We start from the raw sequence: 23,251 nt of genomic DNA on the forward strand, positions 1-23,251 counted from the left end.
GCAGCACATATATTAGAAAATATGTTGATAATTATTATAAATGTTTAGAAACTGATACAATGAAATACTTTTAAAACATTTTTTAAAAAGGGAAAACTCATATTTTAAAGGTACATAGCAGTCTGGACATGAGTGGTGTTGTGTTGTGTTGTGTTGTGTTGTGTTGTGTTACTGCTATTGTCCACCTGGTAGATTTCCTAACTGGTTGTTAAATAATTTTAAAAGGACCATGCCAGCCTCAGACAAATCGTTCCTTCCTAATGTCTTTGTGTCAGCCATCCGTAATCCAGCAAACCTCCTAACTGGTCCACCTGATTCCACATCGGGCTTTCTACAGTCTGTTAATGATGCAAGACCTAGAGAAATTCTTTTACAACAAAAATCAGGTCAAAACCGTCCTTTAGACCCCTTCACCTCTTGTTCACAACATGAGTCAAGGTCCTTACAATGGCCCAACCTCCTGCTGTGCCCTCCACCTCCCTGGCCATTTCCCCTACTCTCTGCTCACTCCATCTCTTCCTTGCCGTGCTGCCTCTTCTGTGTTCTTTGTTCACATCAGGCATATTCTAGCCTCTGGGTCTTTACATCTCATGTTCTCTCTACCTGGAACACTCTTTTGGTTATCAAATGGCTCACTCCCTCACTTTCTACAAGTCTCCACTCAATATCATTTTCTCAGAGCCAAGCTTCCCTCTGACCATATTACAGAGTTCTTATCGCCCTCATTTCTGCCAGCCCCTCATCTCCAGCCTCTTTCCATGTTTTATGCTTTTTCAGAGTAGTTGTCATCTTCCAATATGCTAATTGGCTTATTTTATCTTGCCTAGTGTGTCTCCCTTCTCCAGAATGTCAGCCCTACAAGGACAGAAATTTCTATCTGTTTTGTGTGCTGCTATTCTCCAGAACCTAGAACAGTGCCTGGCACATAGTATGTGCTCAATAAGTATTTGTTGAATGAAATTTAATAAAAGTTACTAGATAAACACTGGCAAAGCTTGGCTACTACAGATGGTAACATTAACTGACTTGTACTAGGATAATGGTGATCATGATAATGATAATGAACACCGCTTTGAAGTCCTTATCCTTTGCCAGAAACTCTACCAAGTAATTGATGTGACTGCACACAGACACACACACACACACACACATGCACACACACACCTCAGAGAACAGGAAGCATTTCACTAGGGAAAAGTTACGATGAACTCATGTGCCCTCATGAGGACTTATTTTCAGTGTTCTAAATTGGTATGTTGCCATAGCTGACATTTATTGAATACCAACTACATGGCAACTACTCTGCTAAGCATTTGGATTATTATCTCTCCTCATTTGAACAACTGTGGCATTTAAATACTATACTAATCTCCCCTTTACCAACAAGTACAGTGAGTTTTGTGGAGATAAAGAGGCAGAGCCAGGAAATGGTGGCTCTAGGTAGTGAACACAGACATACTGGCTGAAAGTCCAGCTTGTAACTCCCATAGACACCTTACCACAAGCCAGCCCCTGTGCTAAATACTCTCTGTACAGCATCCATCTAGTCCTCAGAAGAGGGATTGAGGAACCAGGACAGCTTAGCTGGATGACAGAACCCTACTCAACCAGGGATGGCCACCTCAAAACAGACATCACTTCTGTGATCACCTTTTTTAATATCGAGATTGCCTCCACAGACACTCTATTTCCTTTTATTTCCCTCCAAGTACTTGACTGACTTATTTTGTTTATCATCTGTCTCCCTACTATAATGAAAGCTTCACTGGGGCAAGAATTTAGGGCTGACACTAAAGCACCCAGAATAGTACCCAGGATTTAATATTTTCTCCATTGGATTGAGTAAATATTTTTCCTAAGAAAAAATCCACAACTCAGAGCAGAAGCAGTAATATTTAAAGATGAGAGAGACCAAGTTCAGTACCTTGTTCCTTTTTTTTGTCTGCATATTCTGCATGGAAGAAGGAAACTAATGTGCTTTTCATGTGCTTTTGAGCCCAGACTTGGAGCTGGGCACAGAATGTACACAGTATGAATATAATTCTGAAGAAGAGCTTGGGTCCTCAGAAGTGTTAGCAATGAATATCTAGAATGTTCTCATCAAAGGTGGTTTTTTGCCCACATTATACCCCAGAATATTTGGCTATATTGAGACATTTTTTGATTGGCACAACTGAAGGGTGCTACTGGCATCTAGTGGGTAGAGGCTAGGGGTACTGCTAAACATCCTACAATGTATGGGACAGTTCCACAACAAAGAATTGTCTGGCCCAAAATGTCAATCAATACTGCCAAGGCTGAGATAGCCTGGCACCAAGAGGTTCTCTGTGGTTGGATGAGATTTCTACTTCTGAGTGTAGCTGACATTTTAATAGGTATAACAGAAGCCTCTGTAGAGGCTGGAGCCTGTCCTCCATGACGGGAAGACAAGCCACACTACGTAAATAACCACAGTCTTGTTTACAGAAGGTAATCTCCCCCATTAGTGCAGGGATGTTACATAAGCTGCCAATCAATCCTTAGATATACATGAATAAATTGTAGGGAACACAAAATAACACCCTCTGAAAAAGTGATTTTTAATTACAGCTTTGATGTTGGGCCCTGGAACTGGAAAGCCAACTGTATCCTCATGAGCTGCAGTTTTGGAAGGCTGAGCAAGCTGCCCTATGAGTCCCCTCCAATCTGAATGCAGTAGAGCCTTCACTGGGTCACAGATAAAAAGTCAGCCAGAAATCGGGAACTGAAGCCACCCTGTAATATCATGCTGTACCTGTGGCCATCACTGTGTAATCCCAAATGTTTGAATGAATAGTAGGATGTTAAGGTATTTTTAAATATCTAGGTACTTGACATTTATGACCAAAAAATAAAAAAGGAACTGTATATTCCATTATGTTTTGCAGTGTATGTTTTCTATATAACTAAAGCAGAACAGAAGGCAGTTTGGTAAATTTAAGACAATGTCCAGATTCACCATATTTTCAACATGAGAAAATTGATAAATAAGACCCAGCTACACCAGCATTATTGATCGGGAAGCAGGAGGACACCCCAACAAAATTAGATACCTAGCACATGTTGATACACCTTCTTAGTTATTTAAGTATTTACATTATCTTTAGACTCGAATCTTAATTCATCTCTGTGCTGCTTAAAATTGTCAAATATAGGGGATCCCTGGGTGGCGCAGTGGTTTAGCGCTTGCCTTTGGCCCAGGGGGCAATCCTAGAGACCTGGGATTGAGTCCCACGTCGGGCTCCCGGTGCATGGAGCCTGCTTCTCCCTCTGCCTATGTCTCTGCCTCTCTCTCTCTCTCTCTCTCTCTCTCTCTCTCTCTCTCCTATTTCTCCCTCTGCCTATGTCTCTGCCTCTCTCTCTCTCTCTCTCTCTGTGACTATCATAAATAAATAAATAAATAAAATTTTTTAAAAAATTGTCAAATATAATGGTATTTATATTTTATTTTGCCTTGTATAGTAAAGCAAGATGTTGTGTGTATGTGTGTAGTGTGTATGATTGTTTTTATAAGGACTCTGTACTCTCTGTAAATGTTGTGCTCTTTTGGTACTACTCCAAGTCCAAGTGCTGGCTAATCACAAAGGTCTCAACTTCCTCACTTCCCATTCCCTATACATCCCAAATGAGGGTTCACACCCCCATTATCCTGTTGCTCTGCCTCCTTTATGAGTATCTCTGCTTTCTGACTTCTCCTCTTGGGAGAGTACATGGAGGAGCAAGCCTGAAGTAGGGCTATCATCAGGGGACAGAAGATAGGGGAAAATGGCATGGTTCCCTGGGGGAGAAAGGACATTGCCAGGAAAAGAGGGCAGGGCCCTCAGGTCCAATCTAAGGGAACAGACAGTGAGCGGGAGTGGGATACAGAGCAGTGGGCCTACAGGTCTCAGGCCAAACCAGCAGGACACATAGGTTAAGGTTTAGAAAGAGATGCCTCTGTAGCTGAGGCTTCGGTGGGGACAGCTGTCCATGGCCACCAGAACTCTTGCATTATCCTGTCTCACCCAATTCCTTTGTGCCCCTCTCACTCTCATTCACTCTGCATTTGTCACAGCGGGCTGTGACCTCTTTCCCAGGACTCTCCCTGCCACCAGCCCCTGTGACAGTGTTGACAGTCTGCTCATCAACTTGCTTTCCAAGGCTTCTTTTTCATTCACCTTTATGGACTGTCTCCGCTTCTTTCTTTCTCTAAGTATAATTGATATTTTACCACCTCATTTTCTATGATTTTTTTCTTAAAGATTATATCTGATATCAAAAAAACACTTCTATAATTCCTCATCAGTATCCGCTGCTCTAACTAATGTCTTTCGGGGAAATCAGTTTTGTACATCAAGTTACACGCTGAATTATTTCAAAATGATGTTTTACCATAAACTCAACTTTGGGAACCCTGGGTGGCGCAGCGGGTTTAGCGCCTGCCTTTGGCCCAGGGCGCGATCCTGGAGACCCGGGATCGAATCCCACGTCGGGCTCCCGGTGCATGGAGCCTGCTTCTTCCTCTACCTATGTCTCTGCCTCTCTCTTTCTCTCTCTGTGACTATCATAAATAATAAAAAAAAAATAAAAAAATAAAAATAAAAAAAATAAAAAAAAATAAAAATACCATAAACTCAACTTTAAAATGTTGAAATTCAAACCAAATTCCATCCTCCACTTCCAAATATGACCCTTCCTCCTATTGTTCGTATTTCTGTCCTCCTTATCAAATTTTCCTAGCTGAAATCATTCATAGTTCAGTACCAGTTGGCAAGTAATGTGGTACGATGGCATGCTACAACAACAAAGAAAACCTATTCCTACCTTCTGATTCACACTTCCGTAAATATAACCCAAAGAAGTAATACAAATTATGAAAAATGTTACATGTATAAAATTATTATGTTTTATTATTCGTTTTTTTCATGAAATTATTTTTAACGTAGAGGTAGCAACTAACATTTAAAATTTAAGAAACCATTAGGTTAAAATGTGGAGAAATGGTTGCTAGCTTAGAAAAGATGTATGTTTATATTTATAATAATCAAAACTATGTACAATATGCATATAAAAGGAATGACAAGAAATATCCTAAAATAGTATTTATCATTAAGACAGAGATGACCATCCTACCTTTTATTACACATTGTTTAAATTGAATTATGCCTTTTCAAAAGGGAATTTCTTCATCATCTTAGATTCCTCCAGCTTTCTTTTGTTTGACTACCAAGTTTTACACATTAACTCTTTAAATATCATCTATATCCATTATTCCCTTTTCATCCTTGCTGCCCCACCCTTGTCTGAGCCTTTTTTTTTAAAGATTTTTTATTTATTTATTCATGAGAGACACAGAAAGAGAGAGAGAGAGAGAGGCAGAGACACAGGCAGAGGGAGAAGTGGGCTCCATGCAGGGAGCCTGATGTGGGACTCGATCCCAGGTCTCCAGGATCATGCCCTGGGCTGAAGGCGGTGCTAAACTGCTGAGCTACCCAGGCTGTCCTTGTCTGAGCCTTGATGACTGTTGATCCTTTATGGAATCAACACTGACTACAAGCCCTTCTCCCTTTCCTCCTCTACGATCCTGACTAAAGAGCCAGGCAACTCCAAGTTGCCAACTCCAGCTTACAGAGGCCACATGACACTGTCCTGGTGATAAGCACTTTGGTGGAAATCTACTGGAGAATTCTGGGGGTACTCTGCTCTTCTGAAGATGAAAGAGCATGGTGGCAACTGCTCTCAACATCTGCCAAGGATGGTGGGAGGAAAGCCTGAAAGTGCCTGGGTCCCTGACAGCATCATTGTGGCAGCTGCTTTTGACCTTGTTGTGGAACAAAACTGCCCTTATTTCTTACTAGTTAGTTTTCTGTCACTTACATCCTAACACATGGCTTTCCTACATGACTCTTTCCTGTTCTAGTCGGCTATAGTCAACTTCATCCTACAATTTTGCATAAGGATGAAGGAAGAGAAGACCAGAAAAGAATACAAAATAAATAAATATTGACAATAAAAGCAAAGGGCAGCTGACATGTGAAAGCAGTGCTGAAGATCTAAAAGTTATAAAAAGTATGAAAAACAATTTAAGGGTAATCTAAGTCCACTTAATAAAGGTTTGAGAAATTCCTACACACACCAACAGCTCCTTAGGACATCAGTATTAGTACCACAGTATAGGGTAGTAACAAAGACTCCCCCAGAGTATACATTTAGCATTCAGTCTACAGTGGGTACAACCAGTGAGCCAAACACACAAGACATCACTGTCATGGAACTTAGAGTTGAACTAGGAAGGAAATACATGAACAAAATAATTACACAAGGAAACAAAGTCTGTGCTATGGATATTCAAATTAAAGAATGACTCAGTCAGTAGAGTATGCAACTCTTGATCCCCATATAGTAGTGGGATAGGGGACTGGCAAGGAAGGCTTCTTTAGAACACTGAAGTGTGTATTAGCTTGGGGGATGAGCCTGCTTGTTAGAGAAATGAAGGGAGGAGGGGTAGGGAAGAGAGGAACAGCTTTTGGAGAAGAGGGATGCCCCCTACAGGCCCTAAAGCATGAGGGCAAACACTGATTCTGAGAAACTCAAGGAAGGTCATGGTGCGTGTACTTGTTCCAACTCACCAAGATCAGAAGAAATTATGTTCAATATATTCTTCTTACGAAGAAAGCCAAGAAGTTTTTGCATTAAGTAATTCCATAGAGACATGTAAGCATTTACTAAGTGCCATGCACTATACTAGGTTCTGGGAGTATACAAATAAGTAGGATACATTCTGTACTTTAGGGAGTTCCAACAAATAATGAAGGGAGTAAGGTAAATAACTGTAGTTACATATAATGAGCACTTTGATTGGGGGGGGGCAAAGGCTTTTGGGACACTGACAAAAATTACTAATTCACTCGGGCTGAATTATCTAGAAAATTAGTCTATGTTCTGTACATCATTGCCAATTGATACCAAATAAATGCACCACGACTGGATTTAATCATAAACCAGAAAATCTAAATTCTGACAGATATTAAAAGGTAATGAAATTGTTTAAAGGAATTCAAAGTATATAATCCTACTTTAACAACCTCTTTAGGCTTGGGCAAATAACTAGATTCGAGCATAACCAAATTTTAGAATATGTTTTTGAGACAAAAATAAAGGAAACACTAAATTAGACCTGATTATACACACAGGTCAGGATCAGATAGAAAAGTAGAAAAAGCCAACATAATGTTAAAATTGGTCTTTTGTTGAGATCTTGTGAAGAGACTTATACTTAAAAAAATTTAATAGCTAAAACTAAAATGTGCCCTTTGACTCACTGTAGCTTTTAAGATTATCAATAAACAAAATCCAGAGACTTGGACCTTTGCATTTGTTCTGCCAATGATCAGCTGTGTCACAATAGTCAAATGGTTTCTCTGGCTCTCAGTCTCCATATTACGAAATAGAATAATTTCATCAGTAGCATCCAATAATTATAAAATAATCTTTCCAGAAAAAATAGACACCACTATATTATTTTCACTGATTTCAATACTGGCTAACTGCAACTGCAAGAACTCAGGAGAATACAAAGCCATTTTGCCAAGCTGGAATATATCAGATTTTACAAACAATACTTTGAATTTAGCCAAGATAAATTAGCAAATGTATAATGCCGGATAATTATAAGGCTACATGAAGCCAAAGAGTGGCTATGGAGTCTAGTAAAGCCCAGATGGCCTCACTAACTAGAAAACACGACTTTTAGTCAAGTAAAACTCTTCTAATGATATCCATGGCCCTTCTTTTGGAAAAGGGAACCATAAGAAAAAATCACCCAAATATAAATATATTTTTTTTTTAATTTTTATTTATTTATGATAGTCACAGAGAGAGAGAGGCAGAGACACAAGCAGAGGGAGAAGCAGGCTCCATGCACCGGGAGCCCGACGCGGGACTCGATCCCGGGTCTCCAGGATCGCGCCCTGGGCCAAAGGCAGGTGCCAAACCGCTGCACCACCCAGGGATCCCAAAATCACCCAAATATAATATCAGATATCATTGTACACTATTATGAAGGTACGTGAAATATGTATATGCTATTTCTGCTGTAGGACATGTTTCTTCCCATCTCAGTGATTTTTGCTAAAGTGTTTGATAAAGTTGCTTAAAGTGAATAGGGAGTTACAATATGTGAGCCAAAGAGGAGTCTGATAATTTAAAACAAAAAAAATTGGAATATGGTTTTGTCATTAGATCCAAAAAATGACAGTAATTATATGCAGTGCTACATAATAATTCTAAGCATAATTGCAGTATAATTTTTGTGACATGCACTTACTATCCATCTCCATCATAATTATTATGTTTAGATCATGTCACCTTGTTTTTCAAGTTCTCTACTATTTCCTTGAGGTGCAGACTTTTCAAATATGTAGATTCATTTTAAATATATGGTGCCCACGATACCTATCTCGTCACAGGGCCTGAACATATAAGTATCAATAACAATACTAATACCTATGCAAATACCCAATGTTGTGGAAAGTCAACTCTGTACCATTTATCAGTCCATTTTACAAAAGTAAGAATGTCAGGGGATAGCTTTTTTTATAACTTTTGTAGATTTTTTTTTTTTTATGATAGTCACAGAGAGAGAGAGAGAGAGGCAGAGACACAGGCAGAGGGAGAAGCAGGCTCCATGCACCAGGAGCCTGATGTGGGATTCGATCCCGGGTCTCCAGGATCGCGCCCTGGGCCAAAGGCAGGCACCAAACCGCTGCGCCACCCAGGGATCCCTTTTATAACTTTTGTAATACAAAATGGTTTATCCTACTCTTTCGCACACCATCTCTTCTCTTATCAGTTAGAAGGTCCATGTAACACACTATGCAAAAGGCTGTGACAAATGGGAACTGTCTTGTGCAGTTTTTAATGAGGAAGAGTACCCACACCACACATTCTCAAGGCCAAAAGCCACAGCCATTTTGAGCAAAAGCAACTTTGATGGACAAGCATGGCTATATGTCAACTCGCCTCTTTTCCTATCCAGATCTCATGCACACTCCATGAAATGTCATGTTAATCATGTGATATAAGTAAATGTTTATATTCCATGCATTAATTTGGTTAGACCATTCATATGGCCTCATCTAATTAGTTGAAGGCGTTAAGAGTAAGGGCTAGATTTCCTAAAGAAGACATTATTCCAGAGTTTTCAGCCTTCAGATTCAAGACTATAATAGCAACTCTTAATCAGCCTGCTGGCTTCCCTTACAGATTTTACACTTGTCAGCCTCCACAAACACATAAGCCAATTCCTTAAAATCTCTCCATCAGTCCATCAAAAAATCAATCATTCTGTCTCCCCAAACTCCACCCCCACCTATATATCTCCTACTGATTCTCTGGAGAATACTAATATGAGATTATTTGGAACATTAAATATATTACTTATTCTCTTTAAAAAAACAAATATTTTTGTATCTGTTTATGACATTGGTAAATTCTGAACCAACTCTTAGTTTTAAGATTATGATAAACACCCTTTATTAAAACTTCATGAAACCAGCCGAGAATAAAGCTGACATATTGAGCCTATGTACTTTCTATAAAACTAGATTTAAGTATATATTATGTATTTACCATATGAACTAAGTTTGTGTACTTTCCATAGAACAAATAGTATGAAAATATCAAAGAAACTAGGTAATCATGACTCTCAGCTATGATATTTGACTATTCTTTTTCTATAAGTTATCACACATAACAAAGTTCAATTATTTTGTAGGAAAACAGGAGAATACTCAATTTGTATGTGCAACAGCTGCAAAAACAATGTTTTAAAAGTAGGGTGTGTATTACAATTATTTTTCATTGTAAGACTAGTTTTAGGTCAGTTAAACCCATAAGAAGCAGTTCTTCCTAATAAACATAATTATTTCCACATTGGAAAATACACATTGGAAAATACAGATAGATACCAGAGAAAATGTTGAAATGATACATGTTAATTTTTTTTTTCAGAAAAACAAGTCCCTCTCCAAGGGATTCTGTGGATAGAAGTACTTACTAACAGCAGAATCATACGAGGTTGAGTTATGCTCGCCTCTCATAAAGGGATATGGTGACAGGTAAGCATGTGCGCAGTTCTTGGATGGTGGCTGATTGGCTAGGAAAGAGACCAAACAATGGCAGTTGTTATTGAGAAAATGAATGAAGACTCATGCTTAACAGGAGAGAAATATGGGATCTGGGGCTCACAATCTAAATAAATTGCAGGTTAGATCAACAGATTCAGAGAACTGTTGAGTGAGGGGGAAAAAATCATATCAAGAAACTCAGAGGATCTGGAAAGCGGATTTATCCAAAACATCTGGCTCAGGACATAGTTCAATGCAGAGAATGCACCTGACATCACCTTAAGGTTAAAGGTCTTACCCTTCATTTATTTTCACAACCATATTCTCCAGTTCCTAACATGATGCCTAGTGCATGGTACGTATTCAAAAAGTAATTGTTTTAAAACTCTAATAAACTTAGATGTAGGGTGGTTCAGTCAATAAATTGTCTGCCTTTGGATCAGTTCATGATCCAGAATCAGCCCTGCATTGGGCTCCCTGATCCTCAAGGAGCCTGTTCTCCCTCTGTCTCTGCTTCTCTGTGTGTGTGTGTCTCTCATGAATAGATAAATAAAATCTTTTTTTAAAATTAGACTTAACCTTGATCAGTTCTGCTTAACATTAAAAGTATTCTATATTCCATTTTTAGGAAAAAATGGAAATAATAGGTAATACAAGTTAATAAAAGCATTTTTAGTATTTGGAAAAAAACAAGAAAAAAATTTTAAGATTCTATTTATTTGAGAGAGAGAGAGTGAGACAGCACAAGCAACGGGAGCTGCAGTCAGAGGGAAAGGGAGAAGCAGGCTCCCTGCTGAGCAGGGAGCATGAGGTGATTCTCAATCCCAAGACCCTGGGATCATGACCTGAGCCAGACAGACGCTGAACCAACTGAGCCACGTAGGAGACCCAAGAAAAACTTTTATGTTGTTTGAAAACTTCAAGATTTCACTGTGAGGAGTGACATTCTTCCTTTCTCTAAGTCCTTGGCAAAGTCTTCCTCTTGCACAGTCTGACTTACTCTAACAGAGTCTAAATACTTTTCATTGGCAGATTGCATGCTTATTCTCTTCCCCAAAATGACTATAAGATAGCCTGTCAACTATTTCCTGCAAAATTCCATTTCATCATTACTTGGTTCCTTTTATGTATGCCAGCTTGTTGTCAGCTTACTTAAATCTTCCAAGATCTCATATCTTATCATATATTCTTTTATTTTTATTATATATTCTTTTATTGTACAATCTTGACTACTGTGTAAATGCCATATTTTGATATATCACAGGAGTATATAAGGAGACTAATAATTTCAACCTATAATAACCTTTAGAGTAATAAGCAGTTTTTATTGTTGAATGCAATAAGATAGAATCTAGTTATTTTCGATGAATTGATTTTCAAAGATTAATATAATATAGGAAATACAGTGAAAAGAATGCATCGTATTTTTAAGAGGCTACTCTACTTCAAAAGAGAACTTTCAAATTGCTATGAGAGAATGCAAACATCAAAAGCCAGGCGTTTCTTGATATTGCCCACAAACATGCTTAAAGCCCAAACAGAGTGAGCTTTCATCCACTGCTGTCGGTAATTAAGTTTCATTATTAAAAAAAAAAAAAAAAAAAAAGATTTTTTTAACTTTAAAGCCATGGATATAAAACAACATATCTCTATTTCTAAATTTTTAAATTTGCGATTTCAAGTGTTGATACCCAAACCCTCCCCAAAAAACAAAAACAACCATTTACTTGCAATACAGCAATAATAGACACTTGAGAAAAACACCGTAGGTGATATATAGGGTTTTTTTTTAAATTAGGGTTAGTGTATTTTAAGTAAGAGCAAGGAAACAACAGATAATTCAGTTTTGCATTAATTATTCAGACTTCTACTTTAGGTTAGAAAATAAAATAATTATTCATATAGCCATTTCTACTTCCTGAAAAAGAATCACTTCATGAGTCTTTTGGAAGATGTCCTTTCAAGATTCTATAGTTAAGAATCCAATCCTATCTTGTAAGTGATCTGTACTAAATAAGAAGCTTTTCATTCTTATTTTAACGACAAGGGGGAAAATAAATATAAATTGCACTTACTGTACCAGAACTTCCAAATACTAGAATCATTCCCTTCCACAATCCCATTAAACCAACATCTCCAGAAGAATCCTTCATGGTGGAAAGTGACGTTCTCTATCTGCACAGGAACACAGATGAAGTAACTTGCTGTCAACCAAAGTACATAACCAGGAAAATATCAAAGCAACGTATTTTATCCCAAATAATAACTGTCAGTAGTTTTCTACCTATCTCTTCTGTAAAGAAATAGGCACTCCACTACTATTCTCTGATTTCAAGAGGATACATAAGGCTATCTTCACCCTACCAAGTACATCAATATTTGGAAGAAGAAACGCACATTCTGTTCACCTGAACACTTCCCCACTTCAGTTGCAAGAAGCCAATAATCCGATCCAAAAGCCACCAAAAAGAGTAAAACCCCCAAAGCACCAAAGAGAGCCCCAAAGAAGATGGCAATATTTAGTCTCATTTTCAAGTCACTGGTTTCCCTTTAAATAAAATAAGAAATTAAGAAATGTCAGACACCTAGCTTCTCAATTAAAAAAAAAAAAAAAGAAGAAGAAAGATGTTTTGAGTAAGCAGGATCTTCTTGAGAAGCCTCTCCTAGCTCATGTTGTGGTGGCTTCTCACTCACACTCAGCCAGTGGATTTGTGTTCCCTTTGCTCTCCCCTGGAGGCACTCCAGCCCAGCAGCTGAGAATGGCCAGCTATTTTAGGATACTGATTGAGGAGCTGTCTCTCTCCCATGGGGATCAAAAAATAGCTGACCTTCCCTTAACTATAGAGAGGAGTATCAGGAGCTGGCTAGAATGACCATTATTGCTGTTGGGTAATCCATAGAAGTGGAAAGAAGATGGAGTGGTATGAAGTCATTGGCAGTATTGGCTCAACATCTTAATTGTCTTAACGAGCTTCTCTTAGTCTAGAATGACCATTACAATCCCAAAGCCAAAGACACTTAAGACTCCCTTTGAAGATAAATAACAGCTATAAGAAACCACAGAGAGTTCTCTTAAATACAACTGAAGTTGTAATTAATTTCTTAATTCCTTTTGGATATTATTGGGATACAAAATAATCTGTGGGTCAAGTGGTCTAATGTAACATGTAACACAGAGTACAGTTCAGGTTTATAAACTACACTCAGATGTATACTTAAAAGATCAAGAATAAAGTAACAAACTATTTATACAAAAAAACTACTTTCATGCTACATATGCTATTGACATAAAAACAGAATTTTGTACAGCAGCTCCCAGATCTTGTAGAAGTTACTCCAAATAACCATCCTCAAAGTGGCCAGGTGAAAAAAAAGTCTCAAAATATATTGTTTTCTGGATTAAGATGAAAGAATCTGGTCTACTATTTCTTTTGCTCCTTTTGTTTTAAATATCTGACTCCCTCTTAATATGTCATACTTAATTTTCAAAAATTTTATTTAAATTCAGTTAGTTAACAAATAATATATTATTGGTTTCAGAGGTAGAGGTTAGTGATTATATAATATATAATACCCAGTGATCATTACCTCATGTGCCCTCCTTAATGCTCATCACCCAGTTATGCCCTCCCCCAACCCCTCTCCTCCAGCGACCCTCAGTTTATTTCCTATGATTAAGAGGTTTGTCTCCCTTTCTGATTTTGTCTTGTTTTATTTATTCCTCTCTTCATCTATGGTCCTGTTTGATCCTTATACAAACCACCTAATGAATTGACACTTCCTTCATGCCTTGTTTCTTTTTTTTATTTTTTCATGCCTTGTTTCTACAGTTGTTCTCTTTTCATGTCTGAATATGCCAGAGAGGATTTTTAAGTATTTGTGTAATATTTTAAAATGTGTACTATCTCTATGGCTACTGTTTTTTTAAATACATATTCTCAAAAATAACATGAGTTACTGCATCTTCTGAAAAGGCATCAGCTCTACCACCTTCCTTCACCACTTCTGCTTGGTATGGGACAGATCCTTAAATAGAAATTCAGTGAGGGCAAGAGATGACTCTTCAATAAGGATGTAGGGCCTTGGTCAGTTCCAGCTACATGAAGTCAGAGGTGCCTGAAAGTCACCAGAATTCTAAGTCACAGAATCAGTGGCTGTGAGGGTTAAATGGAGTTTGACAGTACACCTGAGATGATTCTTCATCTAATGTTCAAATCTCTTTTGTAAGACACCCCCATGGCATCAAGCCCTGCCATTTCTAGCCTGTCTAAAGCACATCAGTAATGTCCACACAACCCTGCCTTAATTTCTGGCAAAAGCTGCTTCCCTAAAGTTTCCAGGATTAATCCTACTCAGTGCTCTGAGATTGCACAGCACGAGTGTCCAATCCTGTCACATGACAATTTTCTGCTATCTTGAAGAAAATAGAGTCTAACCCCTTACTACCACCACCTTTCCAATTTGGAGGCTGTGATAAGCAGAGTAATCATCTCCCAAAGATATCCACACCCTAATGCTAACCATAATCACATAATCTGTGAATAGGCTATTTTCCATGGCAATATCCTGGGTTGTACACAGGTAGGTCCAATCTAATCACATGAACCCTTAAAAGAAAAGTAGAGAATCTCTTCTAACAGAGAGGTCAGAGAAAGAAACGTGACAAGAAAAAGGATCAGAGAGTTGCTGTCTTGAAGGGACCACAAGCAAAGTAATGTGGGTGGCTTCTAGTTCCTGGAAGAGAAAAAAAACAGATTCTCCCTGAAAGCCTCCTTGAGAAAGAAACATAGCTTTACCAACACCTTGTTTTGGGGGATTTCTGACCTCTGGAACTACAGGACAGTAAATTTGTATTTTTTTAAGCCAGCCACTAACTTTTTATTAATTTGTTACAGCAACAATGGGAAGCTAATACAGATGCTATTCTCTAATCAATGCAATATGCAATCAAATTAAGTTTTTTTGGGGTGGGGCTGGAGTAGGAAATACATCTAGAAAAAGTGCTTATTGGGAACTTAGGAGGATCTAGCCATTTTGCCAGATATTAAGGTTACAGTACACAGGCCCTGACCTAGAGGAGTTCATATCCTACTGGGAAAAAATGATTCTTTAAAATGAAGTACACAGGAACGCCTGGATGGTTCAGTGGTTGAGCATCTGCCTTCAGCTCAGGGAGTGATTCTGGAGTTCCAAGATCAAGACCCACATCAGGCTCCCTGAATGGAACCTGCCTCTCCCTCTTCCTGTGTCTCTCACAAATAAATAAAATCTTAAAAAAAAAAAAAGAATGAAGTACCTAGAGGTTGTAATAATGAGCTTCTGGCCAACCTAGACACATTCTCCTGCTCCCCACCCATCCTTCTAGCAACATTGGTATGGTTGTGTAGTTGTGTTTGTAGGCATATCAAAAAGGTTTGTAGTAAAGATCTATGCATTAATACTAAATCTTTAACACATACATTCACAAACACACACACACACACACACACACATGCAAGCAATTAGATTTTCAAAATAAACAGAAAGGAAAAAAATTTAAAAAAAAATAAGCAGAAAGGAGTGTAGGTCTTTGTTATAGTTCATCTCAATTTTGATCTTTGTCACACACACACACACACACACACACACACAAAATCACCTTTCTGGACTGGTCCATCAACGAATAACATTTTCTTACTATTTATGATTTATCCAAAAATGTATCAGCATCATTATAAAAATGTGTTTATTAAATCAATTATAAGTAACCAATATAATTTTTCCACCATTCACTTGTAATCATCTATTTGATATCACAGAGTACTTCTGACATCTTGAAACTGAACTCCTTCAGCTCCCTTATCACAGTGTTTGACACACAACAGGCACTAAAATAAAATAAAAATCAATTTGTATTAGGACTCTTGGCTGAAATGCAAATACATGACCTTCTGGGCTATCCAACTGACAATCTATCCCAAAAGACATGGCCCTGATCTGGCATGGCCTGTTCTTTGTGAAACTTGGAGAGACAAATTTTAGTGGGGTATGTGCTTCCTTTGTAGATACTCACAAATCATGTTTTTGAGAATCTCCATTGAGACTCTTACTGAGAAATGAAACAGAACTTAGCATCCAGGGGTCAAAAAGTGTCTCTCTTTTTTAGAAAATCAGTCCATTTGCCCATCATTTGCAACTCCTCTAATTTTGCATGATCCCTAAAGTATTTCTAACAGCCATTGAGCATCTCTTCCTTGGGTTCTTTTGGCAGCCCGAACAATTGCCCATACACCAGGAAGATGGCTAAAAACTTATTATCATCTCTACAGATTTGGGCAGAGCTTCTCTTTTTCCCTTCACACTCCTTTCTAGTTGAAAGGACAGGAGATGAGGAGAGACAGACACACTCAAGCACCAACCTCAACTCATAATAATCCTATAAAAAAGTAACTCCATTGCCTATCCTTTATGTGAATCTTATATCTATTTTTATGTTGATATGATTATCGCACTGAATCCACAAGGCCACAGCATAAACATAGTGTCTCAGGTTCAATCCTCTGGGAAAGTTTGATTGTCAAAAATGTGAAGTGAGGTACTGAGGTGAATAATAACAGCTGATATTCATGAGCATCTACTATGTGGCAGACACAAAGCTAAGCATGTTAAATACCTTGACTACAAGTCAGTCTTCATTAGACAAAATGTGATACAATCACTTTCTCTGTGGGGGTTCACTCTCTTGGGCAGAAATCATAGCATTTAAGTCTTCTTGGTGGTCAGAATTAAAGATTCTCTTGCTCACATGAAGATGGTGAGAGGTAAACCAAGAGAAATCTGCATGGTGTCTCACCACTAAAGGCAATTGACAATAATTAATGGGTCATATTTCTATGTTTATACCCTAAACATTACCCTATAGCTTTGTTACAACTTTCAATTGTTCTCTGTGCCCTCAAGACTAAATGAAGAGGCAAGGTAGTTGAGTACTGACTTGGGACTGGTCCTCCAGAATACAATGAGCTTGGGTGCAAGAACAAGACCCACAGGTACCAGCTCCCTTCCCTGAATTCTCCCCCACTGCCAGTCTTTTGGAATGAGGATATCATTGAATTAAGAAGAGTAAGAATTTTCTTTCATAGATAGTGATCTTGGGAAAATCATTCAAATCTCTGAGCTTCAATTTCGTATATGGAGAATAGGAACAATACTTGAGAGGATAATTGGGGGTATAAGGTAAGAGAACATGTGTCAAATGAGTTAGTGCATCACACACATTAGGTTTCTATCTTGTCTTTAGCTGAAGATCGGTTTTTGGTAAAAAAAAAAAAAAATTAACAATCATAATACAAAATAAAACTCCCTGTGCTAGCATTCCAGATAGGACTCAGGTTTATTTCAATAGACACTAACCTCTCACCAAGTGCCCCAGTGTCCCCACACCCACACACATGGTCCTCTTTCCTGGGCCACCAGCAGCACTTTCCCCAATCCTTGCCTATTCTGTTCCCTTTTGATGAGAAGGCTCTTCTCTTCCATCTGTCTGATGAACTCTTCATTAATCCACTCAACAAATATGCACCAAGTCCCCGCAGTGGGCTATGTATTCTTTTAGGTGTTGAGCACCAGCAGCACTCCCCAAGGAGATTGTATTATACAACCTATAACACTTTACCTTATTGGCTTAAGTACATTATTTCTCCTCTATAGACACTTTTTGAATCCTTATGTTTTGGGAAAACTTGGATCAAGAAATTCTCAATGAACAAATGAATAATGAACAAACAAGTAAATGAAAGCTCCGTTATAAAATTTGCCCCATTAATCTTCAAAATGTTACCAAGAATATTGGTCCCTGCATCTACAGTTTCTTCTTAGGGAGACCAGGAGGAAGTTTCTGAATATTAAAAGAAGTTTTGTGTCCACAGACCAATACTGTAATTTTTAATCTCAGAGGCACTATAAATCTTTATTCATTTGATGCATATTTATCACATGCCTATTCTAAGACATTGCTGTGTCCCAGAATGGTGAAGATCTCTTAACTTCAATGAGCTTATACTCTCATGGCACTGAGAGTGCTTCTCTTCTCACCTGGGTACTTAGAAAGCTCAGAAGCAAAATGTACAAAGGTGATGTCCCAGCTTCCTAACCCTTCCCCTACCTGCCTTCCTTAGTATCCTTCCTGACTTTCTCTATAACACATACTTGTTTAACCTATTATTTTATATATATTTTATATATGTTTATGTAAACTGCTTCAAGTACTTTAGAGAATAACATAAAGACTTAACAATGAAGCAAACAAATGTAGGCACTTTGTGAAATCAGATATTAAAAGGCACAATGCACCTGGCTAAGAAAGCTGGTCATGTTTTGTTGTCCCATTCTGAAAGCCCTGTGAACTCTTTGGTCACCCCTGCTGTTTTCCTCTCATCCTGATCGTTTCCACTGTGATAATTTCATTTGGAGATCCTCCTGACTTCCTGAAAATAACTTCCCTTTTAGAGTCTTTTGTCACTTAGAGAAATTATGACAAAATGTTTTTAATTTTTTAATTAAAAAAAGTTTAAAAATCAATCTTTTAAAACCTAGAGTATATGAAGATCATTAGTACCACATTACCACCAAGATAGTTTGGTAAATTTCCTTCTTGTTTTTTACAAGTTAAATAAAACGTGACAACCAAAGGCTGGATTGCCATAAACAGTGAAAGGTTTTTTCGGTGTCCATCGAAAGATGAATGGATAAAGAAAATGTGGTCTATGTATACAATGGAATATTACTCACCCATTAGAAATGACAAATACCCACCATTTGACTCGACATGGATGGAACTGGAGGGTATTATGCTGAGTGAAATAAGTCAATCGGAGAAGGACAAACATTATATGGTCTCATTCATTTGGGGAATATAAAAAATAGTGAAAGAGAATAAAGGGGAAAGGAGGAAAAATGGGTGGGAAATATCAGTGAGGGAGACAGAACATGGGAGACGGGCTGGGGGTGGTGGAGGGGAGGTGGGTGGGGGATGGGGGTGACTGGGTGGCAGGCACTGGGGGCGGGGGGCGCTTGATGGGATGAGCACTGGGTGTTATTCTATATGTTGGCAAATTGAACACCAATAAAAATAAATTTACATAAAAAAACAGTGAAAGGCTTTGATTATTTTGATCCAGTCTCCCTCTCTCTCTCTCTCTCTCTCTCTCTCTCTCTTTCTAGTTAACTGTGTTTTTTGATTGGTAAATACACTGAAACTTAGCAGAAATCACAAGTCATGTTTAATTTGTGAATGATAATGAGCAAAACATTCATTTTTCTAAGGTCATGATTTCCAATCCTGATGCTGCAATAGTCTTAATTCTCTCAAAATATCTAATGAAACTAAACAGTCTCAAAACAAAATTAATTCTGGTTCACTTTAGTTTTAAAAAAATCAAGAATGACAACACCCAGTACCTAAAAATGCTGAACAAGTTTGTAAACAAATACAGGCATATGTCAGAGATACTGTGAGTTTGGTTCCAGAACACAGCAATGAAGCAAACAAATATCATAATAAAGTGAGTCAAATGAACTTATTGGTTTCCTAGTGCATAAAAAAGTTAGGTTTATAGCATACTATAATCTTGTAAGTGTGTAAGAGCATCATGTCTAAAAATACAATGTGTATACCTTAATTAAAAATATTTTGTTGCTAAAAAATGCTAAGCATTATCTGAGCTTTCAATGAGTGGTTATCTTTTTAGTGATTGGGGGTTCTTGCCTCCATGTTGATGGCTGCTGACTGATTAGGGTGGTGGCTGCTGAAAGCAATTTCTTAAAATAAGACAACAATGAAGTTTGCAACATGGATTGACTCTTCCTCTCAAAAATGATTTCTCTGTAACAGTTGGCACTGTTTGATAGTATTTTACCCACAGTAGAACTTCTTTCAAAATTGGAGTCCATCTTCTCCAACTGCGGCTCTTGCTTTATCAATTAAGTATGTGATATTCTAAATTCTTTTCTGTCATTTCAACAATCTTCACAGCATCTTCACCAGGAGTAGATTCCAAAAAACTACTCTCTTTGCTCATCTATAAGAACAATTCCTCATCCATCAAAGTTTTATCATGAGATTGCAGCAATTCAAGTATAATAATAATGAAAAAGTTTGAAATATGGTGAAAATTACCAAAATCTGACACAGAGACATGAGTGAGAAAATACTATTGGAAAAATGGCACCAACATACTTGTTTGATGTAGGGTTGCCACAAGTGCTAATTTGTAAAAACAACAACAACACAGCATCTATGAAGCACAATAAAGTGTCCTGCAATAAAACAAGTTACACCTGTATAGAAATCAAATGCTCACAAGCTTCTATAGACTTGAGAATCCACTTTCCAGAAAACTGAAATTTTTTTCGGGAGATTTTGTAGAATAATATAGATCCACAATACTTCTGAAAACCAAAAGCTGTTAGCAAGAGACCTAATTGACATAGGGGTGTATATAAATTATAGTGTGAATTTTCATGTATTTTATTGCATAAGCATGAATGTGTTTGATTACAGGGCTTTCCGAGGTTACACTGTGAGTGTTAGGCAATATAGAACATACTACTTTTCCAAAATCCTCAAAATTCTGACTTCTAAACACACCTGGCCTGGGGTTACAGGTAAGGGACTCTGGTCCCACAGTCTTAAACATAAGACAATAGACTGCATGATGACCCTAAACATCAATTGCTTCCCTATTATAATTACTGAAACAGATTTTTACTGCCAATGAAACGCTGTCATCTGTCTCTGTGACTCTAGGGGGATAGGGAGAACGAGAAACAGAGAGAGAGCAGTAGGGGAAGTATAGAGGGCGAGAGAGAATCCTAAACAGGCTCCGTGCCCAGGGTGGAGCCTGACATGGGCCTTAATCTCATGGTCATGAGATCATGACCTGAGCCTAAATCAAGAGTTGGATGCTTACTGGATTAACCACCCAAGCATCCCTCTAATAACCTTTTTAAATTTTGTTTTTTATGCTGGTTCTTGGTTCTTGTGTGTGTTAGCAGGAACAATTTAGTTGACCAAATAAGCAATATTATGGAGTTGAACTAAATTGGGTTGAACACTGCCATCTGCTGGCCACAGGTAAAATTTGCATACTATGGTACACTACGGTTGGTTGGTGAGGTTTTAAGAGAACACAAATATTGTAGTGCAAAGATTTGTTATTTTCACAGTATTTGATGCTGATCAGCAACTAAGATGACACCACCCAAGTACCAAGGCCCTGATGAATAGCTCACACTGAACACAACTGCAGCAAGATCCACTGGCTCATTCACCTCATTATTTTAGGAGGCTTATACTCCATTAAATTGAGAGCTACTTACACAAGTAACTCACACAAAGGGAGTTGTATTACATTAACATCCTTTGCTTTGAAAAAGAGTTCACTATCTAGCTCCGGGTTAAATTCCATAAAGAACTCAATTAGTGAACTTAAGTGCATCAACTCCTGAAAGAGATTTAAAAAAAAAAAAAAAACTTAGAACTTACTTGTTAAAAAACTTGCCTTCGATTGTAATCAAAACGCAATAAACATTTCAGAAACAAAATTGGATACCAAAGGGGAAATTTTTTGACATATAAAACTAGAAATCAAACTGATGTAACTTAGCAGAAGTGTCTATTATCCAAATACATATCTTAAAGGATTGCTATCTTGGTTTTAATTAAGTCATCCCTTTGCTCCATTGTGATTCTTTCTTGAAAGTATATGCTGCACTCCAAGCACCAGAAGCCTGTGAATGAAAACGCTCCCGTCTCCTGTCCCTTGATTGTGAAAGTGCTTTGCATGAATCTTGTGTGCTGTGACCTGAACTTGAATATAGAGAAAAACATTTTTACTCTTGGCTCTGGGGTGTGTTGTCTTTTCCTCACATACCTTTGCCACTGGGTCTTCTTTATCAGTAAGGTTGATGGTGCACTTTTAATTCCTACCTCATATGACTTTGCCAAAGCAAGAGGTTCAAATGGGGTCAGTGTCTGCAAGCCAGTTCTGGTTATGTGCCCCAAAGGAAAGATAATCTGTTCCATGAATCAGAGTGCAAGGCGGGGAAATGCCACCATATCTCCAAGAAGAGAAAATAGTCAGTGTTGTGTGGGTATGAAAATCCAGTCAGAGCTGTCTGCAGAGAGGCCATTGTCTGCAGATGCTGGTAGTTTCTGTATAGAGGACTCTACAGACGTCTCTTCATGTTTTCCTCAGCCAAGTCTTTCAAGTTCTGTTCATTTAATTACATATGCAGTATGGAGTAAACACTTGAAAATCAGACATCAGGATACTCAAATAATGCAAATAACAAATGACAACGGTAACAAAATAATAACATCCAGCATTGCACAGCATTCACTTTGTTCTAAGCACCATTCTAAGTGCTTTGGGCTTATTAATTCATTTAACCTTCACAATAACCCACTAAAATAAGCACTATGGTTTCCCCTATTTTATCAATAAGGAAACTGAGGCAACTCTGCATCTCTCTATGGCACGGTTTCTTATTATGCTAATTTGGGTGGTACCCCCACCTCCACTGTGACTGTAGTTGGGCACAGGGACTATTAGGAGGTAATTAAGATAAAATGAGGTCATAAGCTTAGGTGGCACCCTAATGTGTTACCCCCAGAACATAGAACTAAAGCCAGGAGTTATGCTCAATGCAGATTTCAGTTCAACATCAGTTGTCAAAGAATTTTAGCAATATTTTTTAAAAAGTAGTAAGTTCTGTTTTCATCTTGGAAGTGTAGGGGACCAGAAAGAACATTCTGTCCACCTTCTCCTCAAGCAAAAGGTTAGACAAACTTTATATGAATGACTTTTCTTGAACCCATGAGAGAACTGAGGCCTCAGGTAAACAACTAACCAGCTTGTGTCTCTGAGGAAAAACAAGTGCCTGTAGGGCAAAAAAAAAAAAAAAAAAAAAAAAGGAGAAAGGATCCAAGCATTTGCTAAGCTATAGTGTATGACACTGAGTGGAATACAAGCTCCTACGAATATTCAACTAAAAATTTCTAATGAATTGCTATGGGCCAACTGTGGCCAGCATTAAAATCCTCCAGGTCCCATAAACAGAGGGATTTGCATCTATTTATTCGCATC

At 38.0% G+C, this 23,251-nt stretch overlaps 1 protein-coding gene across 1 annotated transcript in view; it reads right to left on the minus strand.

Moving 5' to 3' along the window:
* Window positions 1–12,915, minus strand: part of TMEM182 (transmembrane protein 182) — a 59,335-nt gene extending 46,420 nt beyond the window's left edge. Inside the window, exons 1-3 of the mRNA XM_025463325.3 lie at window positions 12,522–12,915; window positions 12,200–12,299; window positions 10,055–10,153 (exon numbers count right to left, since the gene is read on the minus strand). Coding sequence (XP_025319110.3) covers window positions 10,055–10,153; window positions 12,200–12,299; window positions 12,522–12,653 — 331 coding nt within the window. The 5' untranslated portion in view covers window positions 12,654–12,915. The remainder of the gene's footprint in view (window positions 1–10,054; window positions 10,154–12,199; window positions 12,300–12,521) is intronic.
* Window positions 12,916–23,251: the final 10,336 nt, after the last annotated feature.

Source organism: Canis lupus, chromosome 10 (genome assembly GCF_003254725.2).
Source record: "Canis lupus dingo isolate Sandy chromosome 10, ASM325472v2, whole genome shotgun sequence".
Taxonomy (NCBI): Eukaryota; Metazoa; Chordata; class Mammalia; order Carnivora; family Canidae; genus Canis; species Canis lupus.